Source organism: Lepidochelys kempii, chromosome 3 (genome assembly GCF_965140265.1).
Source record: "Lepidochelys kempii isolate rLepKem1 chromosome 3, rLepKem1.hap2, whole genome shotgun sequence".
In the NCBI taxonomy this organism is placed as follows: Eukaryota; Metazoa; Chordata; order Testudines; family Cheloniidae; genus Lepidochelys; species Lepidochelys kempii.
In genome coordinates, this window is record NC_133258.1 from 159,471,355 (window position 1) to 159,495,872 (window position 24,518).

Sequence of the window (24,518 nt, forward strand, 5' to 3'; positions counted from 1 at the left end):
TGGGCTTTGGTTCAGGTCTTGAATGGGCAACCACCCATCGTGTCTCCCTGCTCAGGAAAGACCCTAATAATTAGAGCTGGGAACTAGGAATCATATTTCTGGGTTCTATTTCTGACTTTCCTCTCATTACCATTTCATTTTACTCATCTGTAAAATAGGTTAGCACTGCCATGCCTATCTCACAGGAATTGTGAGAGGTTTTATTCATTTGGGGCTATTGAGATCCTTGGATTAAAAGAGCTAGAGATGTATAAAGTGCTATTATCAGCACAAACTTCTTAAATGTTAGGTTAATGTGACTCCCTGACTATCTCTTCAGCCCTGATGTCTGACACGGCCTCACATAGAATCATAGAATATCAGGGTTGGAAGGGACCTCAGGAGGCCATCTAGTCCAACCCCCTGCTCAAAGCAGGACCAATGCCCAACTAATCATCCCAGCCAGGGCTTTGTCAAGCCTGACCTTAAACACTTCTAAGGAAGGAGATTCCACCACCTCCCTAGGTAACGCATTCCAGTGTTTCACCACCTTCCTAGTGAAAAAGTTTTTCCTAATATCCAACCTAAACCTCCCCCACTGCAACTTGAGACCATTACTCCTTGTTCTGTCATCAGCTACCACTGAGAACAGTCTAGATCCATCCTCTTTGGAACCCCCTTTCAGGTAGTTGACAGCAGCTCTCAAATCCCCCCTCATTCTTCTCTTCCACAGACTAAACAATCCCAGTTCCCTCAGCCTCTCCCCATAAGTCATGTGTTCCAGTCCCCTAATCATTTTTGTTGCCCTCTGCTGGACTCTTTCCAATTTTTCCACATCCTTCTTGTAGTGTGGGGCCCAAAACTGGACACAGTACTCCAGATGAGGCCTCATCAATGTCGAATAGAGGGGAATGATCACGTCCCTCGATCTGCTGGCAATGCCCCTACCAAAATGCCATTGGCCTTCTTGGCAACAAGGGCACACTGTTGACTCATATCCAGCTTCTCGTCCACTGTAACCCTTAGGTCCTTTTCTGCAGAATTGCTGCCGAGCCATTCAGTCCCTAGTCTGTAGCGGTGCATGGGATTCGTCTGTCCTAAGTGCAGGACTCTGCACTTGTCCTTGTTGAACCTCATCAGAGTTCTTTTGGCCCAATCCTCCAATTTGTCCAGGGCCCTCTGTATCCTATCCCTACCCTCCAGCGTATCTACCTCTCCTCCCAGTTTAGTGTCACCTGCAAACTTGCTGAGGGTGCACTCCACACCATCCTCCAGATCATTTATGAAGATATTGAACAAAACTGGCCCAAGGACCGACCCTTGGGGCACTCCACTTGATACCAGCTGCCAACTAGACATGGAGCCATTGATCACTACCTGTTGAGCCCGACAATCTAGCCAATTTTCTATCCACCTTATAGTCCATTCATCTAGCCCATACTTCTTTAACTTGCTGGCAAGAATACTGTGGGAGACAGTGTCAAAAGCTTTGCTAAAGTCAAGGAACAACACGTCCACTGCTTTCCCCTCATCCACAGAGCCAGTTATCTTGTCCTAGAAGGCAATTAGATTAGTCAGGCATGACTTGCCCTTGGTGAATCCATGCTGACTGTTCCTGATCACTTTCCTCTCCTCTAAGTGCTTCAGAATTGATTCCTTGAGAACCTGTTCCATGATTTTTCCAGGGACTGAGGTGAGGCTGACTGGCCTGTAGTTCCCAGGATCCTCCTTCTTCCCTTTTTTAAAGATGGGCACTACATTAGCCTTTTTCCAGTCATCCGGGACTTCCCCGGACTGCCATGAGTTTTCAAAGATAATGGCCAATGGCTCTGCAATCACATCCGCCAACTCCTTTAGCACTCTTGGATGCAGCGCATCCAGCCCCAGGGACTTGTGCTTGTCCAGCTTTTCTAAATAGTCCCGAACCACTTCTTTCTCCACAGAGAGCTGGTCACCTCCTCCCCATGCTGTGCTGCCCAGTGCAGCAGTCTGGGAGCTGACCTTGTTCATGAAGACAGAGGCAAAAAAAGCATTGAGTACATTAGCTTTTTCCACATCCTTTGTCACTAGGTTGCCTCCATCATTCAGTAAGGGGCCCACACTTTCCTTGACTTTCTTCTTGTTGCTAACATACCTGAAGAAACCCTTCTTGTTACTCTTAACATCTCTTGCTAGCTGCAATTCCAGGTGTGATTTGGCCTTCCTGATTTCACTCCTGCATCCCCGAGCAATATTTTTATACTCTTCCCTGGTCATTTGTCCAATCTTCCACTTCTTGTAAGCTTTTTTGTGTTCAAGATCAGCAAGGATTTCACTGTTAAGCCAAGTTGGTCGCCTGCCATATTTACTGTTCTTTCTACACATCGGGATGGTTTGTCCCTGTAACCTCAATAAGGATTCTTTAAAATACAGCCAGCTCTCCTGGACTCCTTTCCCCCTCATGTTGTTCTCCCAGGGGATCCTGCCCATCAGTTCCCGGAGGGAGTCAAAGTCTGCTTTTCTGAAGTTCAGGGTCCGTATTCTGCTGCTCTCCTTTCTTCCCTGTGTCAGGATCCTGAACTCGACCATCTCATGGTCACTGCCTCCCAGGTTCCCATCCACTTTAGCTTCCCCTACTAATTCTTCCCAGTTTGTGAGCAGCAGGTCAAGAAGAGCTCTGCCCCTAGTTGGTTCCTCCAGCACTTGCACCAGGAAATTGTCCCCTACCCTTTCCAAAAAGTTCCGGGGTTGTCTGTGCACCGCTGTATTGCTCTCCCAGCAGATATCAGGGTGATTGAAGTCTCCCATGAGAACCAGGGCCTGCGATCTAGTAACTTCCGTGAGTTGCCGGAAGAAAGCCTCGTCCACCTCATCCCCCTGGTCCAGTGGTCTATAGCAGACTCCCTCCATGACATCACCCTTGTTGCTCAACTTCTAAATTTAATCCAGAGACACTCAGGTTTTTCTGCAGTTTCATGCTTGAGCTCTGAGCAGTCATACTGCTCCCTTACATACAGTGCAACTCCCCCACCTTTTCTGCCCTGCCTGTCCTTCCTGAACAGTTTATATCCGTCCATGACAGTACTCCAGTCATGTGAGTTATCCCACCAAGTCTCTGTTATTCCAATCACATGTACCGGTGATGGCATGAGTCCCTCATAGAGTTGTGGCAATCTGCCCCAAGTCTGATTTACTTAGTGACAGCATGTCAGCTCAGACTCCTTCACGATATTTCCTCTCTGACCACATTCCTTTGACACTGGAAAAGAAACGACTAATTTGCCTGGTTCATCCAGCTTCTAAAATGCAATTCTAACTACTGTTCGGATTCAAATGCTGCCTGCCTACAGCCCCAGACACTCAAATGGGGAGAAGGTGACAGACTCAAACTCTTTGAGAATATCTTACATTCGCTCTATGGTGCCTTTCAAGTATACTTTATTATGAGGTACTCTAGGTCAGTCATTTGAGACCCACACTCACCCTTTTCCTCACACACAACCTGGAGTTGGCTCCATTTCTCAATCCTATAAATCACCGACATCTGTAATAGGCAGTCTCAGCAGTTATAGAAAACATTAGATAGGTTAAAAGAAGCCCACATCTTTCAAATTTGTTTCTTCCTCTTGTCCCTCAACGTTTTTTTTTAAAGTTGCACAGTAAAAAGGTCAGTGTTGTATATCTGAATCTTGGCATACTGAGCCCTTTATATTCACCAGAGGCTGAGTTTATTATTGACTTACTGGATTCTAACCAGCCGAGCTGAGCTCTGGATCTCAGTTCAAATAAAAGTTTGTAACTGAAACTTCTCTCTATAATGGACTGGACCTGAATCTTTGAAATTGAGAAAATTTGGATTCATATTTCAGCTCCCCCTCATCCCAAGTCACAGATGTGTTTGGAACTGGGGTTCTGGAGATACAAAGCAGAGCTCCAGGGTTAGGGTCCATTTCTGTTTAACACAGTTTGTATTGTTGAATTTTTTTAGAATACCATTTAGATATCTGCAACTGCATTAATTTGGTCTTTAAAACTGTGTGCGCGCGCAATATATCACAGTATTTTCATTGCCCTAGATCACCAGTGCAGCTGAAACTGAAGCTATCACAAGTAAGAAATTGGTAAAGGGACATGCTTACTCTCTCACTGGAGCAGAAGAGGTAAGCTCATACATAATGGCTAAACCTATTAGGTTTCCTATGGGTAAACCTGACCTATACAGTGTTGATGAAACTTGCCATCACACAGAATGATTTACCAGTCTAACAAACAACATAATTTTGGGTTTGTGATACTACACGGCCTTTGACAACTTGCTGATGGCTCTCTACATTTGACCCCATATGAAAATGTTGCTAATATCTTTACAGCCACAGAGACAGAGATTGACTGTAATAATTCTTTAGCTTGAAATCTTTCCCCTTGGTGATAACCTCTCAGATACCTTATTCAAACCAGTTTTCTTCAGCAAATTAGCATAGCCTGCGACCTGCATTGTACTAACTGACTATATTATAAACTCACTTGAACCTTACATTTCACAAGCTTTCCCTACATATCACAAGCTACCGTGATTATAGAGGAGATTCTGCTAAATAACTTAGTGCAGCAGCATAATTGGTACAATCTTCTGAAATGTCACATGCTGTGGAGAATGCAGATCTTGTGCTGTGCTGTAGCTGATGCTCATCCTTGCATGTTACCCATATATTGTATGACTCACCATTAGGCCTGTAAGTAATGCTATTTTTGTAGTGCTGGGTTGGTGGTGAAGGGGAGAGTAAAATGATGATGGGGGTGGGAGATGTTTGGTGGGTTTTTTCTCTTGACATCCCACTAGAGTGCAAATTGTGGGTTTTTTTCTCTAGCTGTAAAAGCGCATACTACAGGATAATGAGTAAATTAACATAATGCTCAGACTCTGCTTGCTGTGGATCCTACAGGTAAACTACCGTGGACGCCCAGAGAAGCTAGTCAGGATTAGAAATCCCTGGGGTGAAGTGGAGTGGACCGGAGCCTGGAGTGATAAGTAGGTTATTATATTCTGTGCCATCCCTCTCCTCACTGTGTTCCAATATCTTTTAAAAATTAAATTGGTAATATCTGCAGTTAATAAGCCACACAGCACATTTGGAAAAGGTGTTAAATCAATTGATCTTTGTCAGAAGTAAAGCATTATTCATAAATTAGCAGTGCTGGCTATTGATCTGTTCTCATCATGGGATTTACCTCCTCCCCCCAGACAGGACTAGGGTGATCAGATGTCCCAATTTTATAGGGACAGTTCCGATTTTTGGGTCTTTTTCTTATATAGGCTCCTGTTACCCCCACCCCCTGTCCCGATTTTTCACATTTGCTGTCTAGGCAGGGCTCTCTATTTGTGGAGAGTAGTCTGTAGTTCTTGCTGTGAACAGGACCAAGGAAGTCAGACCCATGTCATTTCGCAAGGTGACTCTCCTCATGCCTGTATCCTACTGATGCTGGTGAAATACCAGTGTAGTATTCAGTCAATTTCCATGGCTAGAAAACACAATAGGGCCAAATTGCTGTGCAACGCCATCGATGGGACTGCAAGGCCTAAGAAAGGGCAATGTTTCACTGCAGCTGGAGAAGCTCAAAAGGCTCTGTGTTCAGCTAAGCACCCAAACATTTGAATACCCATCTGAACCGCTCTGAGCTGGAAGGTGGGCTTGGTATCTCGTGAGAAGTATGGTCACAACGTTTCTAAGATTTTTCTTGGGTTTGGTCAGGTTGAAAATAGCATGAACATTTCTCACACAGGATTTTGATATATCTGCTTCTCATCCCGGCTGGCTGAAATTATAGCATTGAGTTTGTGTGCAACTTGAGCAAAGCTTTAGGGTGAATCTTACTTGTATTGGACCTGGTTTGCTCACCCTAAAAGTAGTCTGCTTCATATAGACTAACAGGGCCATATTCTGATCTCAGTCACACCTGTTTTACTGTGGATCATCTCCACTGAAATCAATGGAGTTACTCCAGATTTTTATGGGATCAGATGAGAGCCTGGCCTACTCTACAATAGTATGATAGAGATGGAATAGAAGCATTGGATACCTAGTCCTTCCCTGTGACCAGTGCAGGATTGCTCCCTGTAGTATATTTTTCTAGTGCTCTTTCTCCATTCTTGTTTTAAAATGTCCCAAATAATGGAGGTTTCACCACTCTGCTTGGGAGACTTAGACATTAGAATAGATCTCACACTGAGAGAACATTTCCTGATAGTCCTAGTGATATCTGTGCATACTTGCAGTTATGATTAAATGTGGGGTTCATTTGCCACAAATACAGTTAAATGTAAAGCCTGATTCTTTGACCAGTTTGTCTAAATTTCCAACTGTATATAGAGTTAATTTGCATTTTGCACAGCCCTTGGAATGAGTAAAAAATCCAGTCATTGAAGGAAATATGTACTTTTATCTTCTGTAAGTATAGAAAGATTCCAACTTCCTGACATTTTTATAAAGTAAAATGTAACTACTATACTTATTGCCTCTTGTGTTTTGCCTGCAGTGCTCTAGAATGGAATTATATTGATCCCAAACAAAAACAGGCTCTGGATAAGCAAGCAGATGATGGAGAGTTTTGGTAAGAATCATTTAGTGGGATTAATCCTTAGGAAACTGTACATGGAGATGTACAGCATTGCTTTGGATGGTGGTTGAGGAAAATACCACTATCCAAAGGGTTAATAACACAGCCAGGATGTGTGAGAGAGCCTGTTGGTTATCTCCCTTCCCATTCAAATATGACCTGTATATTAGGGTTTCTATAGCATGATGAGGTGGCAAGGATGTAGCTCAGATGCTCAATATTTTGTGGCTTGGATTTGGCTAAATAGTAGTGAGGAAGTTCAGCTTTATAGCTTGGTAGCATCTATTTACCGGGAGTGAGTGGAAAATCCAGCCCAGTATTTGGTTACATGGATTAATATTGAATTGATCTTTGTAGAACTCTACCCTCAATTAGAATGGCAGTTGTCCTCTTTGTGCAAATGTAAATAGCTACACAAGGTGCAAGACAGTGGAGAATCAGGGACGGATCTGATTCAGATTTTCTTTGCTGTGGATTTATTCAGTGTTAATTCCACTGACAGTGATGGAGTTATGCCTGATTTATGCCAGTGGAAGTGAAATCAGAATCATTCTGAGTGCAAGGAATGGTGTCAGTCCCCATGAGTGCTTGAATATCTGTTGGCAGTGTGTCCTGCTTTCCTGGGTAGCTGGCAACATGACCTGTTTATCTTCTAATGTAATAATAAGGTGAATGTTACCCAGGCTGAGCTATCAGAGGGGGGTAAGAAACATCAACAATGGAAGGATAACCAATTTATTTATTTTTTAAATCTCTGGGACTATCTGGATGTATGGCTCATTCCCCACATAGCTGCACTGATTTCAGTGAAATTATTTGGGTACTAAAGTATGATTCAGCATGAGCAAAGGTGGCACAGTTGAGCCCTTAATGAATATTAGCCATTGAGAACTGTTGCCTTAAAGGGGTGGTTGGGGTTCCTAAAAGCCAATTTTAGTTCCAAAGTTCAATTAGACTGAATTTCAGGGAATTCTCCTGTGGTTCTGCTATTTTCTGCCCCATTAGAAAAGGGATCAATTCACAGTGGGTCTGGCTATGTTCCAAGTTCATGAATTCACCATGGTCTCTTTGTGTTCTTTGTCAGGATGGCATTCTCAGATTTTCAAAGACAGTTTACACGGCTTGAAATCTGCAACTTGACTCCTGACACCCTGACGAATGACAAGGTTCATAAATGGGGCCTGACCTTATTCAATGGTCAGTGGAGACGGGGTTCTACCGCTGGTGGCTGCCAGAACTATCCAGGTAAAGACCCAGGTGAAACTTGTTTGTGTGGTGAAGAAATAGATACAATTTCTTCCAACACAGGTTCCATGTTGTATCACTGTTGAAGCAGCAGTGTGGGTTGTTTCATGGAGGTGTGTGTTCTGGTGTTTTTATAGTTGGATCAAAGAGGTGAAGCAAAGATCTGGACTGGTTTAGTCCGGGGTCTAGGCTCAAGGCTGAATCAGGACTGTCTGTTTGGGTTTGAAGTTGAAAACTTGCAAGTGCTCTCATGAGATTTCAGCCAAAAGTGGCAGAAATTTCATGAGATCAGCTGGTATTTGGAGATTTCCATTATCAGGACTGGCTGGGAATCTGAGATCAGTCATTTTCATGAGATTTCTGCCATCTTGGGCTGCATCAGTGCCTGATTCAGAAAATAGGTCAAGTCTCCTTTTCTCTAATTTGGAACGAGAAGCTTAGAAAGCAGTTAAGAGCCAGAAGGGTTTGGATCTGAAGTTCCTTCTCTAGGGTTTTTTACCTATTTTCTACACGTGTTGATATTAACCCAAACCTATGTGGTCTAAATCAAAACCTGATTCAGACCCATTTTCTCATCAGGGTTTCTTTCCTCACTTGAGCAGTTAATTTACTGCACAGTGTCTTTTCTTTATGCACTTTCCCTGCCTGTATTACTCAGGCTTCTGACTGGACTAATCACCAGTGGATTGTGGAAGCCACAATACAGTCACAATTCAACACTAAAAGACACAGAGTATCGTAATTTGGCCTTGCATTTTCAGGTCAAACCTGAAGAGAGGCCCTCTGGGATTTGGCCATATAACAACAAGAGTCTCAGCAGAGGACATTTCCTGGGACTAAATGACTACTTGGTGTTGATGGCATTGGCTCCTCCCAGCTAGTCATTACTCCCCAGGAGATGTCTTTGTAATTTGTTATTGCTTAAATAAATATACAGCACAGCTGGAAAAACATGGAATCATATAATGTAATGGAAAGGTTTGACTGAACCCCAAAGAAGGTCTTTCCAAAGTGCTGTTTCTGTACGTCTCATGAGAATGACCTCAGTGGCAGTGAAATCAAATGCTCTTTCCTATCATTTTCCCTTGGGATTTTTTTAGTGACATACTGGACCAATCCTCAGTTTAAAATCAAGCTGGATGAGCCCGATGATGATGATGATGAAGGAAGCACTGTGCTGGTGGGCCTTATGCAGAAGAACCGCAGGAGACAGAAGAAGATGGGGGAAGGTCTACTCAGTATTGGCTATTCTCTCTATCAGGTATAGTAAGTCCCTTTTAAGGGGTTACTCAATGCTGTGCTCTCCTCGAGATCGGCAACGCTCAGGGAGGCTTTTGACTTTTCAGCATCACCTCAGTCAGGTTTTGGTTTTGCGAGATGGTTCAAATCCTTCTCTCATTCGATCTGACCCCCGTCGCATGGGAGTGTTCAGATAAATGGTTCAGGGTTTGTACCATTCAGTTTCTAACAGAGCGCTTCAAAAGTGGAGGTGGCTAATTTATCAACAGTCTCATTCAGGTCTTTTCTCTTGCAAAGCCTAAACAGTGCTGGTTCATAATGGAAGGAGATTCCAGATAAATGGTTCAGTTTTAGGCCCATCACTAGTTCCTGCTGTTCGCTTGAATTATTTTTCTTTGAATATGCAGATTGTGTTAGCTTCACTACCTACCATAGTATTGTTCTGTTGGTTTCTGGTTTTATATAACAATTGCGTCACCACTGTCTGTGTAAACAGTTGGATAATATACTGTAGGGAACAATTCTGCAGAGGCCGGAGATGGGAGTAGGACTTTTCTATCTCTAACTTCTGTGATGCCATGGAAACAAAACAAAAAATCTGAAATTCCAACTGATATCATAATTCATTGCTTTTCTGCAGATATGAGATCATGAAGTGTAGCATAGACTCCCATAGGCAAAGGTCTTTAATGGGAATGACTAACTTTTGCTAAAGTAGCTTGTGCATTTTGGTTCCCTTATCTCCTGCACATGTGGGATAGCTTTTCTTCAGGGCTGAAAATGTGGCACTGGTACAAAATTGGCAAGGGTTTTCCCTGGTGCTAACGTGTCTGTGCACACAGCTAGCTCTGTGTTTCCCATGCCATCTGTTTAATACCAGGCAACCCAATCCATTTGCATTCTAGAATTTGCACATTAAAGAATGGCTCTCTCTACTTATCTATCACCATAGACAGACCAAAACACAATCTTTCTGCCTTAGTGTATTTCTGTCTTGGGAGATCTCACTCACCTGCCCACTTAATAATCTTTTACTTGTTAGGGTAGATCTAGTAACTCTTAACAAATGAACTCTACCTTGAAAGGAAGGGCTGCTAAATCCTCTAACCTGGACGCTCATCCATGATACAAGCTACCACTGGTGCTTTCGCCTATGGATGGATATAATTTCAGCTGAGACTATGGCCAAGGAAGACCTACTCTAGTCAGGAAAATGCTGAGCAGATGTGTATAACAAGAAAAGAGAATGGGCATACTGAAGCTTACCTGCCTGGTAGAATCTTATATAAGTCATGTCACTGAAGCTAACTGAAAGACAATTACAGTAGTAATAACTCTTACAACTGAGTGCACAGGCTGATACTCTTATATGGTATGAGCCTCCAACCAATGCACTCCTATCTAAACTAGACATAAAAGACATTCTATAAGGGTATGTCTACACTACGAAATTAGGTCGAATTTATAGAAGTCGGTTTTTTAGAAATCAGTTTTATATATTCGAGTGTGTGTCTCCCCACAGAAAATGCTCTAAGTGCATTAACTTGGCGGAGTGCTTCCACAGTACTGAGGCAAGCGTCGACTTCTGGAGTGTTGCACTGTGGGTAGCTATCCCACAGTTCCCGCAGTCTCCGCTGCCCATTGGAATTCTGGGTTGAGATCCCAATGCCTGATGGGGCTAAAACATTGTCGCGGGTGGTTCTGGGTACATGTCATCAGGCCCTCCCTCCCTCCGTGAAAGCAAGGGCAGACAATTGTTTCACACCTTTTTTCCTGAGTTACCTGTGCAGACGCCATACCACGGCAAGCATGGAGCCCGCTCAGCTCACTGTCACTGTATGTCTCCTGGGTGCTGGCAGACGCGGTACTGCATTGCTACACAGCAGCAGCAACCCATTGCCTTGTGGCAGCAGACGGTACAGTACGACTGGTAGCCGTCATCGTCATGTCTGAGGTGCTCCTGGTTGCCTCTGTGAGGTTGATCAGGAGCGCCTGGGCAGACATGGGCACAGGGACTAAATTTGGAGTGACTTGATCAGGTCATTCTCTTTAGTCCTGCAGTCAGTCCTATTGAACCATCTTATGGTGAGCAGGCAGGTGATACGGATTGCTAGCAGTCCTATTGCATCATCTTTTGCCGAGCAGCCATGAGATGTGGATGGCATGCAGTCCTTCTGCACCGTTTGCTGCCAGCCAAAGATGGAAAAGATAGATGGAGTGTATCACAACAAGAAATAGACCAGATTTGTTTTGTACTCATTTGCAAACCCCCCCCCCCCCCCCCCCCCGTCTAGGGGACTCATTCCTCTAGGTCACACTGCAGTCACTCACAGAGAAGGTGCAGCGAGGTAAATCTAGCCATGTATCAATCAGAGGCCAGACTAACCTCCTTGTTCCAATAAGAACAATAACTTAGGTGCACCATTTCTTATTGGAACCCTCCGTGAAGTCCTGCCTGAAATACTTCTTGATGTAAAGCCACCCCCTTTGTTGATTTTAACTCCCTGTAAACCAACCCTGTAAGCCATGTCGTCAGTCGCCCCTCCCTCCATCAGAGCAACGGCAAACAATCGTGCATCTGAGTTGAGAGTACTATCCAGAGCAGTCACAATGGAGCACTCTGGGATAGCTCCCGGAGGCCAATACCATCGAATTGTGTCCACAGTACCCCAAATTCGACCCGGCAAGGCCAATTTAAGCGCTAATCCACTTGTCAGGGGTGGATTAAGGAAATTGATTTTAAGAGCCCTTTAAGTCGAAATAAAGGGCTTCATCGTGTGGACGGGTGCAGGTTTACATAGATTTAACACTGCTAAATTCGACCTAAAGTCCTAGTGTACACCAGGGCTAAGAGGCTATGGGTGAATTTTTCAAAAGCACTTATGTGACTTGAGAGCACAAGTCCCATTGAAATTTGTGCTCTCAAATCACTTGGGTGCTTTTGAAAATCATGTCCTATATTCATAAGTGCAAATTGCAGCAGTGCTTTTTAGCTATTTTATTAACTTATCAAGGGCTAAATTACACAGATTAAAATTGCTTTGCAAAACTATTTGCCTTCTGGCAAATATTTTAATCGCAAGTCAAAACAGATATCATCATTACATTTCTCATCAATATTATGGTAATGGCGGGCAAATAGATTTTATGCCTGTTCTCATAAATTTTCAAAACAATTTTGAACTAAGTTCTCATTGCCTCTGAGTAAAAACAGAACATTTGGCCAAATCTTGAAATTAATTTTCCTTTGGAACAGTGCTAGCACAAGTGGAAACTTTGTGCATGGACTAGAATTGCATTAAATGGTTGTACATAGGAATGAAAGACAAACTACCTGAGTCTATAAAATGTGGCATTAGTTAACATTTCACCCAACTGACTGCAGAAGATACTAAGCAGCCTCTTTTCATTATTAACTTCTCTTTTGCAGGTCCCTGAAGAGGTATGTACATTCCACTGGAGACTTCCATCCTCCAGATGGCCACCACCTGTTTAATACAACTGCTGCTTAAAGCATGGTGCCTTCTAAACTGACTACAAACCTTCGGGAGAACTTTGACTGGGGTGTTTTTTTTTTAAATCACTAAATTGATATTTGAAGACCAACACTGCACTTCTGAATTGCCATTTTAAAGGAACTGTAGGATGAGGTTTCATCCCAGTCAGATTTTGATCTCATTTACACTAGTCTAAATATGGAGTGACTCCATTGACTGCCATTGATCTTAATATAACTAAGATCAGAATTGGATCTGTGTGTCTAGTAAAGATTATGGCAGAACAAGGTCCATACTGTATTTTCCTTTCCTGCTTAGAGGAAACCCAGTTTACATTATTTAAAGAAATATCAAACTCTGTGGCTCCCTCTATCTTTGCTGGGCAGTGGCACAATGTCATCAATTTACCCAACTCTATCTCCTCAATCAAGTGTCAATGTTAAGATAAAGAGGCTTTCCATTTCTAAAATTAGGACCACAAAGGGGTGTTTAGAGCTAGATGGAGTCATGTTCATTACTATAGTGTAGCATTCTGTGCTGCCAATTTTGCTGTTTTTTTTTCATCCCCTTTGTTCTTGCCCAATAACGTAATGTGCAGCTATGTACCAATTATCTGCTCTCTGTTTACAGCTTCAGACACAAAGGGAAATGGAACTTATACATTGAAAAAATGCTGGATCTGATTTCTGAATTTTTCATTGCGTGTAGTTTCACTTCAGAATGGGTGGGGAGAAATAGTTTGAATAGTTGATTATACCAAAACCCAATCCTTACTTTAAAAAAAGAGAAAAGGCACCACATTATTCTATAGCTTACAACAGAGATGCTGTAGTGTTTAGGGCTATTATTGTTAAATATACTACTTTTATATAAGAAGTTACATCTGATCACCCTTACAAATGAGTTCAGCTCATTTACCCTGTGACCTGGCTTTATAGTCAAGCCAGAAATACAATCAGTGTAGCAGTCGGCACACCCTCTGTCAAACATGCTCCACCTTTCTTGTATCATTGCCTTGATGAGTCACACATTTTGAAGGAAAAGTTTATGGAGTAAAGGTAAGTTGAATGAGATTTCTAAAGGTGTATTTCGCACTGGGATCTTGTTTTTAATTGTGTTCCGCTATGAGTGGCTGATTTGCTTAAACTCTGTAGAGTGTAACCAGATTATCAGTTCATGGAACTCTTGAGTTGGATTTTCAAAACAGATAAGGGATTAGCCACACATTTCCCACTGAAATGAAGGGGAGTTGTGTGGCTAAATCCCCTCGTTGGCTTTGAAAACCTCAAGCCATGTTATCCTTATGCCTACTGTTAGAGGTAGAAGGTGCTTGAAGTTTCCATTGCAGCAGCTCATAGCTCACCTAACATAGCCAATAAAAAAAATATTCTGTTTGTAGTGTTGCTGAAGGACAACCTGCATCCATTCACAGTTTTGGATTATGGATACTGTCAGAAGCAAGGAATAGATGATAGGGCTGTGAGGCTGGTGAAACAGGTGACTGAAGAAATCTGAGAGTTAGCCATGGTACATAGGTGCTAGAGCTTCAATGCTAACAAACATCTGCATGAATTCTGAATGGCCATTTGGCTTGTTCATATGTGTGTCCCTTATTGCTATACATGAACACTCTCATGACTAGGGTTTTGTCCTCTTGAATATTTTGTGCTCACGAATGCCACAGTGATATGAGAACAAGCGTGTTAGCTATTCACTCTTTTCCTGTTTAAAAAAATTTAGTCCTCCAATCGCAGAGCAGAAACAGCATGTGACTTTCGGGTTGCCAGTTTTCATTGGATGTATTCCTGGAGATTTCATCTCATGACATAATCTTTAAAGATTAATCTTTAACTCCTGGAGACTCCACGCCAATCCTGGAGGGCTGGCAGCACTATGTGGCTTAGGTGACCAATCACATGCCATGAATAGTCAAAGCGAACAGTTTGCAAACACCCCATAGGCTGAATAAAATTTGTAAAAAATCAGTCTTTTCATGTACAATTCATGAAAAGAAAGTGCTAAATTAACAGAACAACTTATTCACAACAAATTTGTCAAGCTGTGAGTGCACATTAACATGGTTCTATTTGCTATTGTCTCACAGACATTAGAGACACATAAGTTTGATCCTGATAGAGTTAAGCACCATCCCCTTTCTGTTGTTCAGCCTGTTCTGGGTTTGTTTTTTATGTTGATATGGCAGAACATTCGTGCTTGTCTCCCTTGCCTGCACTCAGAGGTTATATTGCTTCCAAGTAGCATAAAGTTCTGGGGATGGCTTTTAAACAATGAAATAGAACTAGGGAAATTAGGCTTTCTGGTGACTTTATCCAGTTGATTTTTTTTTAATAGAATATTATTTTTGCCAGCTGAAAAATCACACAGATGTCCATCTGAGCCGAGATTTCTTCACAACCCACCGACCAGTAGCCCGGTCTGACACCTATGTTAACCTGCGCGAAGTCTCCAGCCGTCTCAAACTGCCCCCAGGAGAGTACCTCATTGTGCCATCCACATTCGAGCCTTTCAAAGATGGAGAGTTCTGCCTTAGAGTTTTCTCTGAGAAACAGGCTAAAACTCAGTATGTATCTTCTTCATAATTCTGTCTGCTCAAGGTGAGGTATGCAAGGAGCAAGGTGGAATGATCCACACTACATGGGAGACTTGCGAGTTGAACCTTTAAGGCCCCCAACTCAGCGCTACTTGTATCAGTCAATACATCCACACACAGGTGCCAACTTTCTCATTTCTCTGGGGATGCTCGAGCTCCACCCACCCTCTTTCTGCCTCCACCCCACCTCTTCCCACCCTGTTGCACGCCCTGTCTCTGCTCTGCCCCCTCCCCCAGGGCCTCCTGCCTGCCACTGAACAGCTGATCCACAGTGGGTTGGAGGTGAGGGTGGGGGGAGGAGCAGATTGGCAGGGCCCACTGGTGGGTGGTCAGCACCCACTATTGTTTTTTCTGTGGGTGCTCCAGCCCACATTATAGAGCAATGGCTTGTCCACTATGTTCTAGCACCCACTACTGTAGTATCTGAATACCACCTGGGGTCTACAGAGTAAAAGTTTTGTCAAAAAGTGCCATGGGAAACATAAAAACGGCTATATTGTGTCAGATCAAAGGTCCACCTAGCCCAGTATCCTGTCTTCCGACAGTGGCCAATACCAGGTGCCCCAGAGGGAATGAACAGAGCAGGCAATCACCAAGTGATCCAGCCCCTGTTGTCCACTCCCAGCTTCTGGTAATCAGAGGTTAGGGACACTCAGAGCATGGAGTTGCATCCCTGACCATCTTGGCTAATAGCCATTGATGAACCTATCCTCCATGAACTTTTTCTTTTTTAAACCCCATTATAGTCTTGGCCTTCACAATATCCCCTGGCAAGGAGCTCCACAAGTTGACTGTGTGTGTGAAGAAGTACTTACTTTTGTTTTGTGTTTTGTTGTTTTTTAAACCAGCTGCCTATTAATTTCATTGGGTGACACTGGTTCTTGTGTTATGTGAAGGCGTAAACACTTCATGAGTGGTGTGGAGAAAGTAAATAACGATTTTATAGACCTCTATCATATCCCTGATTAGTCTTCTCTTTTCCAAGCTGAAAAGTTCCAGTCTTTTTAGTCTCTCTTTATTCAGAAGCTGTTCCATACCCCTAACTTTTTTTGTTGCCCTTCTCCACCTTTTCCAATTCCAATATCTTTTTTGAGATGGGCTGATAAGAACTGCACACAGTATTCAAGGTGTGGGTGTACCATGGATTTATATAGTGGCATTGAAATTTTCTGTTTTATTATCTGTCCCTTTCTTAATGGTTCATAGTATTTAGCTGTTTTGACTGCTACTGTACATTGAGCAGATGTTTTCAGAGGAAGGATCAGAAGTGTGGGGGAAGAGACGGTCGTCAAGCATATATATCCTACAAAGTGGCCAGTAGAAGGAAAAGGCTGGAGAGGCTGAATACACGGCAAAAGAAAAGCTCACCTGGTGTGCATGATTTTAAAAATGTAGTGGTGTGTGCTGAGGTAGGATTATTGCAGACTGAAAAGCTCAAGTTACCGTGTTAGAGACCGCAGTCCTATACAAGGATCCATTGCTTTGTAAATACTAGATTGGTCATTTCTTTTATTTTTATTTTTCCTCAGGGAAATTGGTGATGTAGTGGCTGCAAAACCATATGAGGTAAATGCCAGTTAGGTCTAAATGAACAGCTTCTTGGGCAAGCAGACATTTGATTTGGGATTTTGTTGCGGTTGGCTTGAGCTGAAATCAGAGTATCCATACTCGTGTAAAGAAGCCCTGTAATTGAAAACCTCCTTTCCCTATCTATCTGGCTTACAGGTTCCATATGCATTTTTGGGGCAAAATTTTGCCCATGCAATTCTGTAACTGAGCTGTAGTACATCAGTTCAGAATACATATACACAAGGAGAATATAATACCGTGGTATAGTGTGATCCTTTCCATAAAGAAGAATTTCAAAAGCAGACCTCCAAGGAACTGTGTAATTGCTATAGACAGGCTCAATATAATTTTTCTCCACATCTATTTTGTGATCCTAATGTGATAACACAAGAGTCCTTTCCAATCAGGGTCTGACTGCACAGTAGTTAAACATCCGCAGCTGACTTGGGACAGGCTGCGGGGCTATAAAATTGCTGCGTAGACATTCAGGCTTGGGCTTGAGCCAGAGCTCTCTGACCCCGCTCATCTTCCAAATGGAATTAAGCCATTTATTTAGGAAATTTTGTTTGGCAATTTCAAACACCTCCACCCATTTCCTGGCACCTGTGTCTGGAATAATAAACCACATTATTGGTTCTCTCTTCCCTTTAGCCTCATGTTGATGACAAGGGCATAGATAAGGAGTTCAAGAGCCTGTTTCAGAAGCTTTCTGGAGAGGTGAGTGGTTTAAAGAGAGAAAAAGATAGTGACATCTTAATACAGAGGTAGAAAACTATTTTGAGTACCAATTCTCTTGTTTATCTAGTCTTCTGAAGAATAGAATGGATTTCCCCTTTTATTAACTCTCAGCTACCATTTTGGTCCAATTTAATGTACCTTACAGTAGAACAGTTGTACTACGTTATTCCTCATATCGGTGCTGAATGTGATTCTCTCAAGGTGTAGCCTCCCTTTAAGAATGGTGGAAGTGAGTGATGTTACTATGTGGTGATATAAATTACCTGGGGAGTCAGTTACCTGGTGCTGGTGCATAATTTGGAGTGTTGTACTAATAGATATTAGGACTATATTCCTTGTTGGTTAGAAGTTGCTGGACTCAGGAATCCTTTAGCTAGAGGGTAGTATTGCACTCTCTACTGCATAGGAGACCTTGGCATCTGCAGGATCCTGCTGCACAAACTAGCTTGCAGCTGTCGCATTGGGTTTGCTCTTAAGGAGCAAATACCTGGGGCCAATTTTAAGTGTGAGAGCATCATTTTTAGCCAGAGAAGCCTGTTTGAGTTGTGATTGGTGAATTTCAGCTGCTTCCCTTTCAGTTTCCATAAGTCTGGATGTGTTTCTGAATCTCCTTAGTTGAGGAACTGAGCCAGTGGTTGCTGGTAGACACGTCACATTTAGTGGGTTGCCACACTGTGGTACCTGAGATACCACTCACTTCACATTCTAAGTATAAGGAAATATCTGTGGTGTGTCCTCGGGCTTTGTCTACAGTAGCACTTTTGTCGGCAAAACTTTTGTCGGTATAGAGCAGCTACACGGGAGACCTTAGCGTTAGAGTCCCAAGCCTTAAGATAAGGATGAGAAGTGGAGTTGTCTGTAGGAGTATTGCAGTGAATGAAGGCTCAATTGGTTTGTTCCAAACATTTATGTTATCACCTGAAATGTGGTTTTTTTTTTCTTGTTTCCAGGACTGTGAAATGACAGCAAATGAACTTCAAACTCTTCTGAATAGGGTATTAGCAAAGAGTAAGTGACACTAGATGTTTCACACTGAGCAAGGGTGGTAGGCAGATGCTGCAAGTAAGACATACAGGATCTCTCTTTGATTCACAATGAATTTCTGTACCATGGTCCTTTCTGCTAGCACGTAAACAAGTAATAATGTTAAAAGAGAACTGCTGGGATCCGTTCAGGGTAATGAATCTTTCTGTAAGATAACTGTCACCCCAAATAATAGGACTGGAATGTGGAGTCTGAATAGAGAGGTCAGGGCTTGCCCTGGGAGAAGTGACTGGGTCTCACTCCCTGTGTGTTTCTACATTTGGATCTGGCCTAACAAACTGTACAGGTACTTGTCTGAAATCCATGCCTAAGGAGGACTCCAGAGGTGCTGCTGTGTGGCACACCATGGCCCCTATATTGACAACACAGATGTAATCTGGTTTTCCTGCTCCAAAAGCACAATCCTCTGCCACATGGGCTAAGGGGAAATCTCTATTAGCAGTACAGGATTTATGATAGAATGTGCAACTCTGATTCTACCAGTAGAGGGCACCTGCACATACACGCTACCCGGTTCATTATAGTGTATTCTGTGTAACCTACATTGATTACAAAAGGATCAATTTTGTTCAGTGCAAACACAGAAGCTCTTTCTTTACAATGGATGCAACATAGATCCTTGCCAGGGCAGTTTGGGAAAAGCATGTACTGCAATTGCCCATGCTGTATATGTTCTGTGAATAAACAGACCTTTCCTCTCTGGTATTTTTTTAATCCAAACCCTTTCGCTTGTACTAAATATTCACTTTCTTTTTTTAATAAGTTGGGAGAGGAGGTGCATAGAAGAAATGTTGGTAGTAATGAAAGTGTATTTGCCCTAGTAGCAGATGCTGACTGTGGGTGGACTGTATTTCTGTGGGCTGCAGAAAATATTTGTCTAAAGTATTTCTGACTTTGTTTTTATTCAGGGGCAGACATTAAAAGTGATGGATTCACCATAAACACCTGTAGAGAGATGATCAGTCTCTTAGATGTATCCTTTAAATGTCACTTCACTGTTCTCTGAAGTTCCTAGATCTCCCTGGCAAAGACCTTGGACTAGATAAGGCTAGATTTACACTTCCGATTTTCCCAGTGCATCTGCCTTCACTTGCTGTAGGCATAAAATTCAGAAAAGTGGCTCTGTCAGCACAGTGTGGCAGAGACGTTAACCCTCAAGTGGCCAGATCTTCACCACCCCTGCTTTGTGGCTTTCATATGTTAATGTTTTCTTTAGACATAGCTGGTCTACTCTGCAGCACAGCAGGGGCATTCTGCCAGAATTCACCTAGTGCAGCAATGGGAGCTCAGGGTAGACATACCCAGTGTGCTTGGGAAGCTGTGCAGTGGTTGTTATACACACTATGAACTTCCTTCTGCTGGTCCGTATGGTCTTCTCTCTTTACACAGTATAGCCCTAAAGGTGCAGAGAAAGATCAGAGGAACTATGTGATGGGGAAAGGCTTTGCATGCCCCGTCCCATTGCATGCCTCCTGTGGGAGATGAGCTTCATATGGCCAGAGGACGAGGGTTAGGACAGTGGTGGCAACCTGCAGCCGGTCAGGGTAATCCACTGGCAGGCCATGAGACAGTTTGTTTAACTTGACCATCTGCAGGCACGGCCGCCCGCAGCTCTCAGTGGCCACGGTTCACCATTCCTGGCCAATGGGAGCTGTGAGATTTAAAAATTTGATTGAAAAATGGTCAATGATGGAGAATCTACCACAACACTTGGTAAATTGTTCCAATGGTTAATTACTGTCACTGTTAAAAATGTACGCCTTATTTCCAGTCTGAATTTGTCTGGCTTCAACTTCCAGCCATTGGCGTGTGTTGTACCTTTCTCTGCTAGACTGAAGAGCCAACCAGACTAATCAAGTTACCCCTTAACCTTCACGTTAAGAAGAACCGATTGAGCAACTTGAGTCTATTGCTAGGAGGCATGTTTTCTAATCCTTTAATCGTTCTCATGGCTCTTCTCTGAATCCTCTCCAATTTACCAACATCCTTCTTGAATTGTGGGGGTCAGAACTGGACAAAGTGTTCCAGCAGTGATCATACCAGTGCCAGATAAAGAAGTAAAATAACCTCTTTACTCCAACTGGAAAGTCCCCTGTTTATGCATCCCACAACCTCATTAGCTCTTTTGGACACAGCATCACACTGGGTGTTCATGTTAGCTGAACCCACCACTACCCCAAAACAGTTTTCACAATCCCTGCTTCCCAGGATGGAGTCTCCCATCCTGTAAATAAGGCTACCACTCTTTGTTCCTAGATGTATACTTTTTACATTTAGCGGTATTAAAACACACATTGTTTGCTTACGCCCAGTTTACCAAGTGATCCAGATTGCTCTGAATCAGTGACCTGGCCTCTTCATGATTTACCACTGCCCCAATTTTTGTGTCCCCTGCAAACTTTAATTTAATTCAGAATCTCTTATTAGTTGGAACCTTTGTTCTTTTTAGCAGTCAGAGGTTCTTGGCTCAGCACAGATGTAATCAGCATAGATCAGGGCAGCTTCTGATCCTGATAGCTAATGAGTGTCCAATGTAAGGTCAATCACTTATTGTAAGGTCAATCACAATGTAAGGTCATCCACCAGGATGTCCAAATTGCCAGGGCCCGTACTTTGAGAGAAGTCTGTGTCCATGTCCTCATCACTCTTATTACCGCGCTGCTGTCGCCTCCTTGCCTGCTTTTGCAGGTTCTGGTTCTGCACATATTGCAGGATAATGCGTGAGGTGTTTACAATGCTCATAACTGCCACGGTGATCTGAGTGGGCTCCATGCTTGCCGTGGTATGGCGTCTGCAGGAGAGCAGAGTGGCAGCGGAAGCGGTGGCTGATGACACATGCCACGAGAATAGATATTTATAGAGAATGATGAGAGGACCTGTGAGGTGGATTCAGGAGAGCAGCATGGCAGCGGAAGTGGTGGAGGACTACGGTTAGCACCGCACACATTTCCCAAGGAAGAACACATGTACCCAGGAGCCCGTGACAGACAACATGGAGAAATTCGCTATTGAGACAATAGCAGCAGAGCAGCGGTGGATGACGACAGTTAGCAGTCCTACTGCACCATCTGCTGAAAGCAGAATAGTGTTCGCACGGGGTGGAGAAAGGCACGAAACGATTGTCTGCCATTGCTTTCAAAGAGGGAGGGGCGACTAATGTACCCAAAACCACCCCCAACAATATTTTTGCCCCATCAGGCATTGGGAGCTTAACCCAGAATTCCAATGGGCAATGGAGATTGTGGGAACTGTGGGATAGCTACCCCTAGTGCACTGCTCTGTAAGCCTCTGCTAGTCATGGTAGTGAGGACGCACTCCGCCGACTTAATGCACTTAGTGTGGACGTACGCAATCGACTGTATAAAATTGATTTCTAAAAATTGACTTCTATAATATCAAACTAATTTCGTAGCGTAGACATACCTGTAGTCTATTAAAAAAGAACTTTCAGTAGTGGGTTACTCCTCTCTGTATGAAATGAGAGTGTAATCTAATAGGTGTAGTACCTTTTTAACAATCCACTACAGTACTGCAGATAGCCCAGGAATTCTTAGCACACCCTTAGCTAAGCAAATTTAAAACTGCAAGTCTCTCTCTAATGGGTGGATTACAAATGAAAACTACTATGAATAAGTACACTACATTGCAATGGGTCATTATTTGTATCAGTGCCGGTTACTCTTCCTCTTTGATATGGGTAGAAACTGATCCATTCTGAATTTGAACCAGGCCTTAACATACCCAGACCAATGGGACTGGCACCTTGGATGTTGTAGAATTCAAGATACTTTGGCTGAAGATTCAAAAATATTTGGTAACTAACTTATTTCATTGTTTCCCTGCCCCTATCTAGCTCTGTGAAATACAGATTTAAACAGAGATGGGTCCAAGCCACCAAGGTCAGAAACAGGTCCCAATTTCCCATTATGTTTGGAGTTTTGCTCAGAGCTCTAGTTCAGATACATTTCTGATTTAAAGAGACATAGTCAATTCCTCTTCCACCCTAGCCCCTCCCACTCTATTTTGGAACACTTTTTTAGAAGCTTGAACAACTCCTTTTGCTTGGTGATTTCATTCCTACCTGCTAGGCAAACATGGATTCATCCCCACCTCTTGCATTTTAATACAGCTGAAATGAACACGGCTCTGTTGTTGTGCTGTGCAACATAATTACTTGTGCACCAAACTTTCTAATACCTGCTCTGGAATAGAGTTTTATAGTTAACTGCTATAGCAGAATACAAGGCAATTCTATTTTTGCAGGGCTGACTAAAATAGATATTGTTTAGGTTTTTTTTTTTTAAATGTCTCTGTGACGGGTTCCCCCTGGGTGCCACCTGGAACTGGGGTACCACTGAGCCCTTTGACCCACCAGCCTGGGCTCCTGCTCACACTGTGTTTCTGTGACAAGCTGCAGACATGCTCCTGGTCTTGCACTTCCACCAGCATACGCACAGATATGGAAGCACCTAGTTGCAGTTACATGCAGTCGCTTTGACCAGCCACTGCATGAACCAACAATAGAGAGGCTACAGTCAAAATAACCACTAGCTTCCCAGCCTAGGACCCCAGAGCTTTACTATCCTGCCCTGGACCAAACCACAACCACTATGAATTTATTTCCCTGTTCACCTCCCACTCAGTGCGGAGGGGAAATGCAACAGCCCCTCTGAGCCAAGATTCCCAGGCACTTCACTCCAAACCCACTGGTTTAGATTAAAACATAAAATAAATTTATTAACTACAAAAGTTGGATTTTAGGTGATTATAAGGGATAGCAAACAAATAAAAACACAAAGTTTAATCCACTAGTTAGATTGACTATGAATTAGCAGTTTCTCACCCTGACTGATGATACCAGCAGTCTGGCAGATTCTCAAAGCACAAGCTGCATTTAATTTGCAGCTTGGGTTTCTCAGGTTTCCATACATAGGCAAGAAATCCCTTTAGCCTGGATCCAGAACTTTCCCCAGTTCAGTCTTTGTTCCTTAGGCGTTTCCAGGAGTCCTCTTGTGGGGGGAGTAAAGAACAACCAATGATGTCACTCCCTGCCTTATATAGCTTTAGCATATGGCAGGAACCCTTTGTTTCAAAGCTTGGTTCCCAGACCACGTTGTGGAAAAATACTGACATCCCAAGCTGGAGTCCAGAGTCACATGGCCTGGTCACAGGACCTTGCATACCTTGCTGAGTCATAACAGCCATTACTTACAGGCCCTCGAGTATTCTCAGGGAGGCTCACCAGGTAATGGATAAGCTTCTCCTAAGGCTTATTGTTTTTTCCTAATGGCCCATTACCTGAATAGGCCCATCCCCACCCACTATCTAGACTGAAAGCATTTTGCCTATTCGGTATCAACTTGGTATAACTACATTCATAATAGATACATAATATTAATAACATCAGATACAAAAATGATACATGCATGCATATAGGATAATCATATTCAGCAAATCATAACTTTTCCAATCACACCTCACATGACTTATCTTGTACAAAATGCATCATAATTATGCCATAATTATATAATATTACTGTGACAAATATGGGGTGCAGTGTCACAGTCTCCACGAAAGTGCTTCCCCCCCCATAGAAAGTTTAATATCCAGAAGATTTTCTGCAGAATCAGTTTAAAGAAGGCCAAAGTTTGGACTTAACCTACTTGATAATGCCCCTTTAAGATAAGCTTTTGGGATGGTACGCATTACAGGCCTGCTCCTGTGAAGTGCAGAGCTCCCTCCTTTTCCATTGAAGCCAAGGAGGAGGTGCTTAGCTCCTCACAGGTTGGACACATTCTGATCACCAGCATGCAATGAGTAGATGGCCTGCGTAAATGAAAACATGCCCCAAGTGCAGTTTCCCCTCTGAGCTGCAGGCCAGAATAGTTTCTAATTACTCAGCTAGAGCTGGCTAGCAGATCAATTGGCTGTGAGAACTGCCTGTTGTTTCTTTTGAAGTGCTAACCAAAATGGAAGTTGTATATTACAGTGTTTGCTGAGTG

The 24,518-nt window shown here is 43.1% G+C and overlaps 1 protein-coding gene across 1 annotated transcript in view; it reads left to right on the top strand.

The window, feature by feature from the left end:
- LOC140909462 (calpain-8-like) overlaps positions 1-24,518 on the top strand; it is a 46,605-nt gene that overhangs the window by 17,645 nt on the left and 4,442 nt on the right. The window contains exons 6-17 of the mRNA XM_073338774.1: positions 4,035-4,118; positions 4,902-4,987; positions 6,493-6,567; positions 7,658-7,818; positions 8,919-9,079; positions 12,488-12,499; positions 14,924-15,135; positions 16,695-16,731; positions 17,386-17,451; positions 18,423-18,480; positions 19,425-19,489; positions 22,262-22,330. Of these exons, the coding sequence (XP_073194875.1) occupies positions 4,035-4,118; positions 4,902-4,987; positions 6,493-6,567; positions 7,658-7,818; positions 8,919-9,079; positions 12,488-12,499; positions 14,924-15,135; positions 16,695-16,731; positions 17,386-17,451; positions 18,423-18,480; positions 19,425-19,489; positions 22,262-22,330 (1,086 nt within the window). The remainder of the gene's footprint in view (positions 1-4,034; positions 4,119-4,901; positions 4,988-6,492; positions 6,568-7,657; positions 7,819-8,918; positions 9,080-12,487; positions 12,500-14,923; positions 15,136-16,694; positions 16,732-17,385; positions 17,452-18,422; positions 18,481-19,424; positions 19,490-22,261; positions 22,331-24,518) is intronic.